This window comes from Amblyomma mixtum, chromosome 7 (genome assembly GCF_055824585.1).
Source record: "Amblyomma mixtum isolate Tamu chromosome 7, ASM5582458v1, whole genome shotgun sequence".
Taxonomy (NCBI): domain Eukaryota; kingdom Metazoa; phylum Arthropoda; class Arachnida; order Ixodida; family Ixodidae; genus Amblyomma; species Amblyomma mixtum.
This window is the reverse complement of record NC_143018.1, coordinates 116,758,835-116,774,113: the sequence shown is the minus strand read 5'-3', so window position 1 is coordinate 116,774,113 and position 15,279 is coordinate 116,758,835. Positions and strand designations below refer to the sequence as shown.

Genomic DNA, 15,279 nt, shown 5'->3' with positions numbered 1-15,279 from the left:
TGTTTCTGCTGAACTGGCAGTTCTTTCTGGGATTGACTCTGCCCTGTCACTGTTCTTCTGAGCAACTACGTTGTGCGTAGCTGACCAAGCGAGGCTCTTTGGCTGGTCACTGACGCACTGATGGGAGCGCTGCCCGCTGCAATCACTTCGGCTTTTAGACTCGGTCTGTACACGAATTCAGAAGTATCGGAAGAGGGCACTTTTCGCTTTGTCGTAGTTGCTGGCATCCTCATCGGACAGTCGCGCTAATACGGCGCTGACATCGCAAGGAAGGATGGCCAACAACATCATTGACCATTCGCCCTGATATAGCTCCTCCTCCGTACATATGTGTTCAAAATTCGCGAGGAATGTTCTGAAGCTCTCGCCTCTCTGAAAAGTCCGCAACCGATCTCGCGCCCCTCGCCGTCTGAGAAACTGAGTCTTACGTGTGAGCTCCTGCTGCTCTCGTTCACGTAGTTCCTCGAGCTCAGCGCGTCTCTTACGGCATTGCTCCTGCCATTCTTTTTTCAACCCTGTCGGCCTTCTCCTTGCGTTCTTTTTCAACCCTGACGGCCTTCTCCTTGCGTTCCTTTTCAACCCTGTCGGCCTCCTCCTTGCGTTCCTCGCCGTCTGAATGACTTCCCAGGTGTCCCAAATTTTGTCACCCTTCTCCTTAGCACCACATTCCCTAATAGCCTCAATCAGCTGCGGCTTTCGGTGACTTTTCCTGGCCTCAATACCCAGTTCTTCACACAGCAAAATCAAATCTGGCTTCTTTAGTTTGCTCAAATCCATGGCAACTTCCGAACGAGGACTTTCAATACAAGCTGCTACGTGAAATGCATAAGCGAGCACGTGCAGAAAAACAATCTACAGGTAGTGATAAATTTCCAGAGTTATCAAGTCTGGCAGATTCTTAAAGAAAGTCAAGCGCTCACCACTGCCGAAGCCAGGACCAAGCGTGGACGATCCCACCGCTGCCACCAGTTGATATGTTTTGCCGTCCTAGTAGCGTGTCCCACCAGGCATCGGGTCCAGGAGCACCGCCTCAGTGCCGAAGGAGGAAGGAAGGTGGGCCGGAGACGGGGAGTAGGGGAAGTGAAGGAAAAACTGTATTCACATAATTACATGGTTATTTACAAAAATGACAAACAAGGTAAAAACTGAGAAGTTTCAAGGAAACGTTGAGCGTATCGCTCCGGGAGTCGCTCCGGGAATGGCTTCTCGATGAACGGCTCGAGCGCTTTAAATAGGCCCTCCCGAGATCTTCCCGCCTTTTTCAACCAATCGTAGGGACTTCGTCCGGGTGCTCCAAGGTCGTTCACCGCTTCGTCGTCTTCCTCGGCTGAGGCCCCTGGATACTTGGAACTGTCCAGAAGAACGTGTTGACGAGCTAGTCGTTTCCGGCCAGGTGGATTCCATATCTTTGTTCCAAGGAAACGTCAAGGACGAACACCTACACCGTCGTCAACTCGCTTCATCCGGTGAGGCCCTTGGATACTCGGATATGTCCAGAAGAGCATGTTGACGGGCTAGTCGTTTTCGGCCAGGTGGATTTCATATCTTGCTCCAAGGAAATGCCCCAAAGGCGAACACCTGCCGCGGCGTCACCCCGCGGTTGACAAAAGAGCTAGGACCGGTTGAATGGCAGGCGCTTGGCAGACGCTCCTCTCCGCAGGTGGCAGCTGGCGTTTGAGTCATTGTTACCCTGACAGATGCACACCCAAACTCGCAGGGTCAATACTTGGGTGCCTTGGGTGATGTTTAAGGGGAACTCCGGACGACACGTCGTGGCAGCTAGGCAGAAGTGATGGCACCCGGAATCCAGGAGTCGAATACGTCCCTCGTGTTCGGTTCCGCCTGTCATGAGGTTGCATGGGAGCGCGGGCATGAAGACCACTTTCGCAGAACGACGCACTGCCTCTGGGCATGGCCTAAGTGGACACAGGTGTGACAGGAACACACAAAGAGAGTTAAGGGGGGGGGGGGGGGGGAGTAGAAACACAACAACGGCTGTCCCGACGTTGTTTGATTTTAGACGTAAGTGTTTGCCCACATTCGGCTTGCTAGCCTAGTATCCGCATCAGATAATCTGAGGAGCACTAGAGCCTCGGATATGTTTAGGTACTGATGAATTAATTTCTTTCTTGCGCGAACAGCTCAGCCGAAGGGAAGAAAGCCGCCTGCACCGAGGCTTTTTCCTAGTAGTTCTACACCTGACGCTACAAAAGGCTCTTCGCCTACCCCTGAGACGCCACCTGGCCAGGAAGAGACCCTAGCGATGCTTGAAAACACGCGTGAAGATTCAGGAGAACAAATCGGCATTTTCTTGCTGTCCACAAGTGAGCTGCGAAAAGAGCTGCAAGACGAAAAAAGAAAACGCAGCAAGTTAGAAGAAAGTTTGTTGCAGGCAAACAAAAAGCTGAAAAAAGCTGCAAAAAGAAGAAAGCAGCTCGAAGAAAACCTTACAACGTTGACTGCAAATTTGAGCTTCCTAAACCAGGACCAAAATGCTGCCTTGGAAAAGAAAAACCAGAAGAATTGCTCCTGGAGTGCCAACACGATCAATAAGGCGCTAAAGCTTAAGTTTGCATGTGGTTCGGCGGGCTACGACCTTTTATTATAACAAGGGCAGCCGCTTCCATCTAGAAGGACTCTGTGCCGGAGACTGCAACACTTAACCTTCCTACCTGGTGTGCTAACAGAAATTCTAACTTTAGTGGAAGCCAAAGTGGCTGCAATGTCTGAGACTGAAAGGGACTGCGTCCTTTTCCTAGATGAGCTGCAAATTCGGAGAGGTGTGGTGCTGGACCGTAGCAGTGACTGCTTTCTTGGCAAGATCACGCTCCCCGAAAGTGACCAGCCTGTCAACCATGCCCTTGTTTTCATGGTAGGTGGTTTGGGTACCAGATGGAAGGAAGTAATTGCCTACCACTACACAGGTGCGTTTGTCAGTGGAGATAATCTCAAAGACATTGTCTTTCATTTAATACAGTTGTGCACCCAGATATCATTGCGCGTGGTATGTGTCACTTGCGACGCGGGTAGTTCAAATCGTTCCATGTGGAGGTCACTGAACCTGTCGAGTTCTCGCAGTTCTGTAACTGTTTGTTCTGTGCCACATCCATGTGACAGCGAAAATGTTTTGTATTTCATGCCAGACCCTGCGCATGTGCTAAAAAAGTTTAGGGGGCATTGGGTGCGAAAAGATGTGATACATCTTAACGATGCCATCGTCGCAAGGTTCAAGTTGCCCAGCAATGAAGTGTCGAACGCGCATGTGGAGGCTGTTCTAAAATTCGACACAGACCAGTTGCAGGTCGCATCGAACTTGAGCAACATCCACATATCTAACGGTCATTTTACAAAAATGAAGGTAGGGATAGCGGTTCAGCTGTTTCGTGAAGCCCCAGCAGCGATTAGATATTACATCGAAATCGGGAAGCTGTCACCTGAAGCAGAAACCACTGCGTGGTTTTTTGGAGTAATTTTTAATGGTTCACAATAATGACTGCTCGCCATCCCTCTGTCGCTCTCAGTTTGAAGAATGAGAATAAATATGAGGAAGCCATTGCACACCTCAAACTCACAATGGAAGTCATCGAAGGCTTGGGAATAGGAGTAAAAAAAGTGTGGAAGCCAAGCCAGGCAGGGAATGCTGATGTCAACAACAGTAGTCCTGCAGCTGCACATATTTCTGCTTAAAGAACGCCGGTACAGTTTTGTTTTGACTGGGAGGATGGTCCAAGATTGTTTGGAAAACCTTTTTTCGGTCATCAGAATGATTTCACCTGTGCCGAGCTCATACGACCTAAAAAATTCACTCAAGATTGTAACTGTCAGCCATTTCCTCAAAGTTCCGAGAACTTCAGGCTACGACATCGATGACAGCACTTACCTGGTTGATTTTTTTTCGACCGAAATCAAAGAAGTTCAGCACGAAGCTGAAGTGCACGAAGTACCTTCAGCATGTGATGAAGTTGAAGCAATAGAGTCATTGACAAGAGCTGAAATCGACATCGTCGCTCACCTGGCCGGGTTCTTGGTAAGGCCCCTCGCGCTTTCCGCAAGGCCCTGCGCCCCGTGCACACGAATGCTTCTTTCTGAAGAGGCACGAAAGGAGCATACCCTAGTGCAGTTGAAAGAATATATTGCTGGACCCCGTAATATGTGAGCGATCAAGTTCTTGACTTCGTTTCTTCGTGCGAAAGTCTCTTTAAAAACCTATTGGAACAAAAAGACATCTGTTGTTTGAAGAGTCCAATGAAGACCATTAAATGCCTTATCGAACAAACCGTTCCCATTACAGCGGTTGATTGCGCGGTACCCCCAAATCTTATGAACAGGATGTTAGAGCGGTTTGTGACGATGCGCCTGCGCATTTACTTGAGTTGGCTAAGCCAACCAGAAGAATCGGATGATGGGTACGGCAGCAAAACTGTCGCTGGCACAAACCTTGAATAAACTGTTTTAGAGATGTCTCCTCCTAGGCATGCAGCCAGAGGCAGCTTCAAGCGTTGATGATTCTTTTGAAATAAAATGCTGTGTACATCATCGTGTGGCAGGAGTCAAAGTTTGGTTTACTCATCACGGATAATCTTTTTCTGCTGTGTCTATTTTACTGTCTACAATAGACGACTGCGATGCAAAATATTTTTGATATGCGCGGCTGACTAAAACGTCAACTAGTTATACATCTGCATCAACAGCCGCAGTTAAAGCCTTATGCATGTCATGCACCCTATAAACTCCGTCATGTTGTGGCATTTCAAAAGGCATTGCTCTATAAAGCAGTCACTGCAGTTAAAATAACCGCTTTGAGCATCTGAGACGGCCAAAAAGTAAGTGCTGTCCTAGCTGCACAGTGGTCATTTGCCCTAAAAGCTGCGCTTGTAAGCAAACGCTAGCTCTTTTCTCATTTATATCACTAAGCAAAAAGTGCTCAGAACTGTGAGCATATATGCAGAAACCTTATACAGCTCAGCCTCAGCTCAGCGCGTTCTAAAGAAGGATACCGGCCGACGCTCCGTAGCCCCGCATTGCAGCGCTTGCCCCAAGATGGCGCCCACGAAGGTCGTGTCTCCACCCTGTACGGCGCAGTGCTGGCATTGAGGCACCCTACACGTGATGCTGGAGCGGCGGTATACAACATGGAGGTAAAAAAACTACGAGGGAGTGCGCTCAGCCTCTGCAAGCCATCCTCCTCTGACGCCGCTGCCGAGGGCCCTTTTGCGCACTGACTCATGGGAATAGGCCCTCCTCCACAGATACCAGACTGCCAGCCAGCGGTGCTTTTTAGTGAACGTCCGTGCTCCGCAGTAGCGCAGAAGCGCAGCGCCTGTGTTTCAGCTTTGGCGGAATGCGTACCGAGCTCGAGGTTGTCTGAATTCCTTTCGTCGTTATACACACATACGGAGCGTTTATTTCAGCGCATGCTATAAGCGGAGAACTCGAGAGTAGGCGAAGAAACGAGCCTCTAAAAAAGGGCGCAGCGGCTTCCAGAGCGCTCACGGCGGACGGACGTGTTGAACGAGAAGAGGGCAAATACGGGCTGGTTGGTACATGTTTTACGAATTGGAAAAACAGCGCAATCAAAGACGAGACACAAGAGAAGGACAAAACACCAGCGCTGACTAACAAGGAATAAACTTAGCGGATTGTGCAAGCGTGTTAATGAGGATGGAAGCAAAAAAGGCTGCCAGAAGAAGCATAAGCGGAAGTTCGTTCAGTGTCGTGTTGGTGTCGTTTACAAGATCCCGACCTCTTGCGGCAGCTTCTACATCGGTGAGACGGGACGATGCATCAACGATAGACTGCGTGAACATGCAAAAGATATAGAGAACAAGTCTCGCAGAAACCACCTTGCTGTGCACTGTGCTGAGTGTGAAGATTGCGAAGCGCACCTCAATCGGACCACTATCATCGCCCGTTATAAAGATGAGACCACAAGGCTCATTTCGGAGGCTTGCCATATCAGAAAGCTCGGTAACACCTGTATCAGCAGCCCATCCATAAATCTACTCTCAAAGGAACTTGCGTATCTTAATCAGTGACGTGCCTTTTTTTAGTCAAGTTGTGTGGTTGTGCGGTATCTTTCTCTCATGCTTATTTTGTGTTTTTACTCGTGCCATTTCATATATATGCTGCCTTGCCTGAAGCAATAAACCATTTGGTTGTTAGTCAGCGCTGGTGTTTTGTCCTTCTCTTGTGTCTCGTCTTTGATTGCGCTGTTTTTCCAATTCGTGTTGAACGAGCGCTCCGGCGCGCTGCGCAAGATTCTATTTCTCGGGCAGGCGGACTTCGGCCCGCCCATGGGCCCGCCATTCTCCGCTATTCTCGAGGCACAAGTCGTGCCGAATACGCTCGCGCACATAGGCGGTTCCGACGTGAAGTGCAGCAGTGAAGTATTTATCTCTCTCTCGCTGTCGAGAGAGAGTGCCGGCGGCTTTACGTCTGCCCCTGCGCGGGGTCTCCCGGCCACTGCGCACAATCACTTACAAAAAGAAGTAAACTGTATGTATACATAGCCGCGCGCTCGTATAGCGTCCTGTCTCGGACTAATCGCGCGCGCGGCACACTGCACTAGCGGCCGGGGTGGGGCGCCCGGCTGCGTATACCGTCCGAGGTAGCACCCACGGAGCGTTCGTGTCACGCGTGCACTACCTGGCGAAGAGCGAGCGGGAAGTCAAGCCCGCCTGCTCGATGAACGCACAGAGGCTCACCACTGTTCTGTCTGTCACGGGTATAGAGGCTAGAATATCACGGGTGCGCGCAGTGCCGCGCGGCCACAGGAGCGCTTCGAGACTGTCCGGGATGATTCCCAGCGCCCTGCAGGCCGCGAGAATCTCGCGACGCGGCACTGCAGAAGCGGCACAGCGAAGGAGCATGTGCTCCGATGTCTCCACTGCGCCGCAGTCAGCGCACGCGTAGCTCGGGGATGGTGGCCGCTGCGGCGAGCGAGCAGTTTGCGCTCACCACGGAGCCGTCAGTGAACGCCAGCAGATGGTCGCGCAGTTGCTCGTACAGCGAGAGAGCGAAACCGAAACCGAAATCCGGCTAAGAGCTACCACTGCCTTGTCACGTGAGGGCCTATTTCCCATGATGCTTTCCATTATATTTTTTATGACTAGGCTTCAAGATTGTGACGTCATGGTCCCTCCTAGTTTTTCTTCCTCCATGGTATACAAGGGGGTGCGCCTAAAACCCCTAAATAAACTAAAAGTAGCGACATCTCCTCCCTCCTCCTCCTATGCCGGCGCTCCTTCTGTCGGCTTCTCCCAGGCGTCGACGGTGGCGGCACCTAGGCCGGGAGCAGCTAGCAGACGCTCCCAACCCTCGCCTTTTGGCGCCCGGCAGACCGCGCGCCCAAATGAACTTTGTGTTGCGTTTTGTGACTTGGCTTCGGTCAAAATGACATCATGAAATGAGAGATTGAAAAATCAGTTACTGTAATAACTGCCCAGACCAAGGTTGGGTTGCTTTATAGAAACTTCTTGTTCTTCGATCGCTATGACTGCGGAGCACACGTTGGAAGTGGTGCGCGCGAGCGAGTTCGCGGCACTATCGCTCGACGAGTGGCTTTCTCGTCGCTCGCGCTTTGGCGCGCAGCGGACCGCGCGCCCGCATGATTTTTGTTGCATTTTCTGCCTCGGATTCGGCCGCATTGAGATTGTGGCGTGGGAGATACAAGGTACGAAAAAAAATATAGAGCGTGACCTTTCATAACTGAAAAAAGAATACACAAGTGTTAACACGTCACCACTCCGCATTAAAAGCCATGAGGAGCTTTTCCAATGTCGAACTTCGGAAATGGTCTGGATCATTGCGCGCGCCCCTGCGTTAGTGATTCATTTGACACCACCTCACCACCTATCCACGTTACATAGCTCCACGCAGCGTGATTTTCGCAGGAATTCGCGGCAGCGACGACGGCCTCAACCCAAAATGTCCTAAACTATGTTTTACAGAGGTCCTTGTGTGCATTCTCAAGTATTATCCACGCAGATATCGAGTATTCAAGCGACAGGTGCGTTAATGTGCCTAGGCACAATAACGACCGATTTCGGTTTAGAACCCTGCTTGAAAAGTACGTTCAGCAATGCGCGCAGCATGAAAGCTAGACCTTAATCGCAAGCAGCATGAGCAGCAGGAGCTTCAACAGCAAGTACCACACCTTTGGTGTCGAGTTCGTGAGCGAAGGAGTGCAACTGTAACAAAACAAATACGTCTAGCGATGCGTTCACCATGAAAGCTGGACCTGCACCGCGAGCAGCGTAGGCTCGAACAGCGAGTACCGCCCCTTTAGTATAGTGTTCGTGAGCCCAGGAGTCCAGCTGCAGCAACACAAATACGGCAAGCAATGCGCGCAACATCAAGCCTTGACCTGCATAGCGAGCAACGTAAACGGCGGGGCTCAAACAACATGCGAACGAGCGCGACTGCAACCAAGCCGACACGCCGTGCAATGCGAGCAACATTAAACCGGCACTTCAGCACGGCTTTCGTACCCGCTAGCGAACGAGTCTGTTTAAAATCATGCCAAATGGCATTTAGTGCGAAGAAAGACTGCAGCCGCTGGCGCTTTACACCAAATCATCCGAAAAAACACGACTGACAACTGAAAAACGACCACAGAAAATGAAGCGCGTCTCTCAGCCCCGGCAATGGCGCCGGCGTCTGCTGCGGAGCCAAAAAGCGCGCGCTAACACGTGACTACGGCGCCTCGGCCAATGGGAGGCTCGATTCTCCTGCGGCGCGCCAGGAGAATCGAGCCTCCGCGTCTCTCTGTTGATCAATGGTGGATTCATTATCTGCTCATGAAAAATTTGAAAAGCAAAGAATAGCATCTTCATGCTTTAAGAAAAGCAAAGAATAGCATCTTCATGCTTTAAGAAAAGCAAAGAATAGCATCTTCATGCTTTAAAGAACATCAATCAGTGGCAATAAAACTGCCTCGTGATCTGACATACGAGCTGCAAAATCACAAGAGTTATTAATGTTGACACTTAGAAAGAGATCTAGGATGGACATTGAACTATGCTGTTTTCTTGTAGGCTCATTTACAACTTGTAACAGAACAAAGTTTAAGGCAACGTCCAGCATTTCGTTTTCTATGAAATTATACGACTGGGAAGATAAAGTGCACCAATCAATTTTCGGGAAATTGAAATCACCGATCAGAATTATTCTGTCTTGTGGTTTTACATGAGACTGGATGTATTCTTTTAAATGGTGAAAGACGGTGACCTAAGAGTTAGTGAGCCTGTAAATGGCACCTAGTAAATACTTGATGTTAACAGCATTAACCTTGCAGAATATGCCCTCGACTCCTGTGACGTGAGGTAATCTTATAAGTTGCAGAGATGCTTTGCATAGCATGGCAACTCCCCCACTTCTTCTGTCACGATCTTTTCTAAAGACCTGGTAGATATTTGGAACTAATTCACTGTCATATATATCTTTGCTTAACCAAGTTTCAGTCAACACTACGACATCAAGCTCATGCGTAAGTAGGAGACCTTCCAACTGAACGACTTTATTAATAACACTGTGACATTTATTATTAAAAAATTCAGGGGCAGTTTGGCTGTCTAAAGTGCGTCTTTGCCTCTGTGACACTGGTGACTTACCAATGCCGAAGTAATGACTAATTACTAATTAGTGACTAATTGCTGATTAATGACTATAAACAAATTAACTGCTAATTAATGACGTTTAAGCTTGGCCTTTAGGAGTGGAACGCGACAGCGTGTTGTAGCGCTGCCAGGCAGTCCACGGAACGCCACCACCCGTTCGGCGCGATGCCTTGCCCTTTGAACGTAACCCTTTTTGAGGAAAGGAAATGGAGCAGTAATTCTCGAGCGTAGGCGAGAACGTGGTTATGGCCCTCGACATCAAAGGAGCCTTTGACAACGTTAGCCACACGGCTGTAATGGAAGGACTCGACAACCTCCACTGCGGCGAGAAGATTCACAGCTACCTAAGGGCCTTTCTCTCCAACCGCACTGCAACGGTTGGGCTCGGAGACCTTCGCAGCGCTAAATTCTCGACCCCCAACAAAGGCACACCTCAAGGGTCCGTCATCTCGCCACTACTTTTCAACGTGGCCATGATCGACCTCGCGAGACAACTCGAGAAGATCGAAGGCATACAGCACGCAATATACGCTGACGACGTCACGGTCTGGGTTACCACTGGGTCGCTCGGCCAGAAAGAACGACTGCAAGCAGCGGCTACCTGCGTGGAAGAATATGCCAGTGCACGAGGCCTCGCCTGCTCCACCGAAAAATCAGAACTCCTGCGAGTCCGCAAAGGTAAACACAAGGAAGGGTCCCTCAATGTCTCCCTCGAAGGACAGCTAATTTTCGAACGAGACAAGATACGAGTCTTGGGAATGTGGCTGCAGAGCAACCAGCGATGCGGCCATACGCTCGGCCTTCTCAAGCAATCGACCACTCAGGTCGCCAGAATGATCACGCGTGTGTCGCAGAAGCGGAGCGGCATGCGAGAGGGAGATACCCTGCGCCTGGTTCAGACCCTGGTGGTCAGTCGCGTGGGTTACGCCCTCCCGTACTTCAACCTCAACAAAGGAGAAGTGGATAGTGCAGATACCATACTCCGCAAAGCTTACAAGACAGCCCTGCATCTACCAATGAACACCTCCAACGAAAAACTACTGGCTCTTGGAATTCACAACACCTTCGAAGAGATCAAAGAAGCCCAACTGGTCACGCAGTTAGCTAGGCTCCAGCAGACTCCTACGGGGCGCTCGCTCCTTAGGCGACTGGGGCTAGGCCGAACTGCGGAATTCGAGAATCGTACTGCGAGCATACCGGACGCAATAGACGATATGCGAAATGCGCAGCGCCATCTCTCGACGCTCCGAGAACTAAGTCCTCCATGTTGGCACGGTACAGAAAACGAAACCGCTGCCCAGCGTTGGGTTAAAACGGCTGCGCTTCGTTTGAAAAGTAAAATGCCGATGCAGTGTTGCGCTACCCTCTCCACTGTGAAAAGACACTACGATGCGTGCCAGAACTAGGTGCGTTCAAGCTTTTCACTTTTCTATTTTTTTACTCCGTCCCAACGTTTTAATAACACAAAACGCCATGCGAGGTATCATGTGTCAGCACGCGGATCAGTGCGCAGCTTTCGCTTTCTGCGCTGATTTTTGACAAATCTCTCGAGGTGATTTACGTTTAAATTAAGATAAGGACCACAGCCTTTGTTGTCTCTGATCAAAATTAGAAGCCGATTTCGTGCATTTATCAACTCTCCGGTCGGGCGTGAATATATATAGACGCATACTTGAACAACGTAATAGAGAAGGTAATTTTTTTGAGCGGGCCAATCGCTTGTGCCGTGGCGAAATAAGTTCACTCGAAGAACCATATGCCGATTACTGCTTAGTTTGCTACGTGTTCAGTCAAGTTTTTCCCGTGTTCAGTTAGTTTTAGAAGGGCGAGCAAACTCTCTGGACCATATACGCATATGTTATGCGCGTTAAGGAGTCTTTGTGAAGCAATACACCCTACGTATAAAAACTGAGGTGCGAATGGTTTATTTCTTGAGGATTCCTATACCTTCGATATCTGCGGCGACCGAAATCTGAAAAAAAAAGGAGCGAATAATATAGCTACTTTATTATGAAGGAGGGACGCATGTCTAAGCTAGAAAGTAAATGCAACAGTGTTCTGAAAACGCTTCAGGCCATCAGATTTTATTATCATTGTGGCAAGCTCCAACAGCTTGCCTCGCAACAAAGCCATTTGTCCAAGTTTGGGAGTAAGCTAATTAAGTTTCGGAAGCAACCGAACATGCTAATTTCGCCCCTGCACACACAGCCTGACCAGCGTATCGAGTCCGTGCATGCACCTACAGCTGTGACATCTTTCTCTAATCAAGCCGCCGCGGTGGCTCAGTGCTTATCTGAAAAAAAAAAAAAAGCTGCGTCTATGCTTACAATATTTTGAATTATATGTGCATGCCCACTTTCCTCTTGTTAATGTCGACTGACTGCGAGCAGGACGCGGTTTCAACGAATTGTGGCGAAAATCAACCGACGCCGGGCTCTGAAACGGTGACTTTGAAAACCGCGGATGCGCATTGCACATTACAGTAAAGGAATCGAATTACGCAGCTGGTCGAGGGTCTTGTGTGATTATACTGCAATGCACGAAGCTCCTGGCATCGGCGCGAACGAAAGTTCGCACTGTCACAGAAGTTTGTCAACACACGTGCGCACTCACCGCAAAATAACCGCTCGCTACCCTACCAGATGAATTCGCGTCCACTTGGGAATAAAATAGCCATGATAATGCGTGATGCTTGAACTGGTGCTTTAATGCGAGCATTAAAACGACAACAGCACACGGTCACGGTTCGACTTTCCAACCCACTTTCGAGTGCGGATTATTGCGATCATCAGCGCCAGACTTCAAGCGAAGCTAAGGATGCGGTAGGAGTAAGCTGGCGCTTATTGAAAGCACCTACATTTGGTCGAAGATCAGCTGTGAAAACAACGCAGCAGCTGAAGCTTGCCTGTTGAAATTCCACTCGCAAGAAGAAAGTACGCATAGCAAACGATGCACCAGCTCGACGAGCTCGACCGCGCCAAGATGGAAACCGGAAGTTGTGGGCGCGGTGTTGCCAGACCGCCAAGCAATTTCGCATATCGTCTATTCGCCAGACGCTAAAGGTTCGCTCCCTTCCCCGGAACATGGACCCCAACTTGCATGCGTCCCGTAGGGCTGCCCGGGCGAGGTATGTACAACAAAATCTAGCTACAAAATCCACAACGGTATACACGGCCGCGGCTCCGTATACAGGAAGCTCACATAACAGCACAGTGGCGGTAGTTATTGATTCGAACTTAAAGGAATTAGCTAGCGCCTCAGTGAGGGATTGCACGGTAACCGAAGGGGAGGAGCTGGCCGTAGCTCTAGCGGTGGTAGCCGGTTATCGAAGCAACATGTCCCTTACCATCCTTACAGATTCGAGAGAAGCGTGCCGTAACTACATGAACGGCCGCATAGGTCGCGCCGCGCTCCGGCTCCTCCAGAGCGCGACCCCACCAAAAGTCACACATAACATTTACTGGGTGCCAGGACGCGTGTTCGCCAAATGCAGCCGGTACAGCCAGCGATGACAGCGCCGCCCACCGGCAGGTAGCAGCCACCATTAAGGCTGGTTATAAATATTCATTCAGAACGACGGCTTGACATCGCGAGGAGGACGCGGGACGCGCGCCGAGCGTTCAGCAGGTGCGCATCGGCTCTGCCGATTCTCGGCTGGAACCCCGGATTTTTTCCACCCCGGGCCAACAACACCTGCACCACCGTGCTCCGGAAGTCACAGGTGATCGGCGGATATCTTTTTTTCCGAGGTGAGACCCCCTTTTACAAATCCTGGCAAAGCGAAGTTTCGACCACGCTGGACGGCGCCGCTAGGCCTGACAGCGGCGCCAACGCCCGGCGCGGCAGAGCCCCTGCTCTGCGATAATATGGCCTTCCAACAAGCCACCAGCCAGGGATATGACCCGGAGGCGATGGCGTGGACCACCGTTCATCCCCAGAACCTGGGTGAGACAACAGCAGCAAGCTTCAAGAGCGCCGCGCTCGCTGCCGCGGTAGCTCGCCGAGCGCAGGGCCGTGCCCTAAAAGCGGCGTCCGTCGACGCGGCCACCCCTGCCGCTCCCGCCGCTGGCGCCAGCTCCGACAACTTCGCTCAGCGCACAGCGGGCCGGCCTCTTACGACCTGGAGGCCGCAGCCATTACCCAAACCGACACCCGAAGACTTCGTGGTAGTCCTCAAGCCGCGAACACGAGTATCATTGCAAGAGGTATTCGAGGAGAACGGATACGGGCGGGCGTTCATAGCCTACCTCGGACCGGACTGCTCGCAATTTTTCACAATTCTTCCGGTACGCGACCAAAATTTAATCCTAATTTACACTTCAAAAGCTGAAATGGCAGATAAAATTATCGGGGACTTCGAGATAAATCTGCAAAATAAGAAAGTCCAACTTACAGGCCACCTAAGGCAAGACGGTGGTAACGTCTGTTACGGCGTGGTAACAGTACGAAATACAGACACAGCGCAATCCCTCCGCTCAAGTCTCGAGTGGCGCCATGGCGAGATTCTGGAGATACGCAAATTCGGCACGTCAAACAAGGCGCGAATAACATTTTCCGGAAAGCTGAAGCCGCGCTACGTACATTACGAGTGCATGCTCATCCAAGTCCGTGAATACCAGCGCACCATCCCGGCCTGCGGTCACTGCGGTGTTGTCGGTCACCGTATGGACGCCTGCCCCGGCCCAAGACCGGACAAATGTGGTGTGTGCGGCCAAGAAGCCGAGCTCGTTGAGGGGGTGCGGGTCTCTCACGAGTGCGTTCCAAAATGCTCTCTGTGCGGCGGAGCCCATACCACGGGGGCCCGCGGGTGCGTTGCAAAGTATCGAACCCCCCAGCCCCTGCGCCCGGAGCAGGGACCGACGCACAAGAAGGGCCGCCCTAGACGCCGGAAACGGCGGCCCCGCCAAGCCAAGGACAAGGGAGCCAACCAGCCCCCGAGCAAGCCAGGCGGTCCGTCTACCGGCAAGCCAGGCGGTACATCTACCGGCAAGCCAGGCGTCCCATCTACCGGCAAGCCAGGCGGTCCATCTCCCGGAAAGCCAGGCGGTCCATCTACCGACAATCCGGAGTTGCCTAAGGCAGTACCACCGCCACCCCAAGCCGACGTGGAGAAACGAACGAGTACCCCCCACCAGGTTCTTCGCGGACATGGGCGCAAGCCGTCATCCAGGGATCCCAGGTGAGCAGCAAGGGCAGGGCAGCCCCTCCTCCTCATACCCCCCCTTCCAAACCGCCGACAAAAACGGCCGAGCAATCCCAAATTTCCGCCCTCAAAGAGGAAATCGCTAACCTACAGAAGCGTCTTGCCCTCACTGAGGCGCGCCAAAATTTTCCAACCCAGAGGCCCACTCCCCCCGCGGTGGAGGAGATGGATAGCGACACACCGGCGAACGCGCAGACTGCAACCGCGCAGTCTGCGCTTGAGGCGAGGGTTAGCGCACTGGAGGCCCAGATGAACTCCGCATTCTCCGCCTTAGAAATTCAAATCGCAACCACCATCAAGGCGGCTCTAGACAAAATTCCTACCATTATAGCCGCACATATGACGAAACAAACTCTAACTACCAGGCGCTCCGGCCAACTCAAGCGTATAATGAGCCCCAATATTAAGGCTGGTAGACCAAAAGTCGCACATGAGGAACAGGAGCCCGCCCTCAACCTG

At 51.3% G+C, this 15,279-nt stretch overlaps 1 protein-coding gene across 1 annotated transcript; it reads left to right on the top strand.

The window, feature by feature from the left end:
* The first annotated feature begins 13,396 nt into the window (after positions 1 to 13,396).
* Positions 13,397 to 14,993, top strand: LOC149337294 (uncharacterized). The gene is made up of 2 exons (XM_089554380.1): positions 13,397 to 14,591; positions 14,959 to 14,993. The coding sequence occupies exons 1-2, from the start codon at positions 13,484 to 13,486 to the stop codon at positions 14,991 to 14,993; spliced, it is 1,143 nt and encodes a 380-aa protein (XP_089410506.1). The 5' UTR covers positions 13,397 to 13,483.
* Positions 14,994 to 15,279: the final 286 nt, after the last annotated feature.

Bases quoted from the DNA above. Each gene is read 5' to 3' on its own strand.
- LOC149337294 (XM_089554380.1), top strand. From the start codon at position 13,484: ATGGCCTTCCAACAAGCCACCAGCCAGGGATATGACCCGGAGGCGATG. The intron at 14,592-14,958 runs GTACATCTACCG...TTTCCAACCCAG, and splicing joins GTCTACCGGCAAGCCAGGCG to AGGCCCACTCCCCCCGCGGT.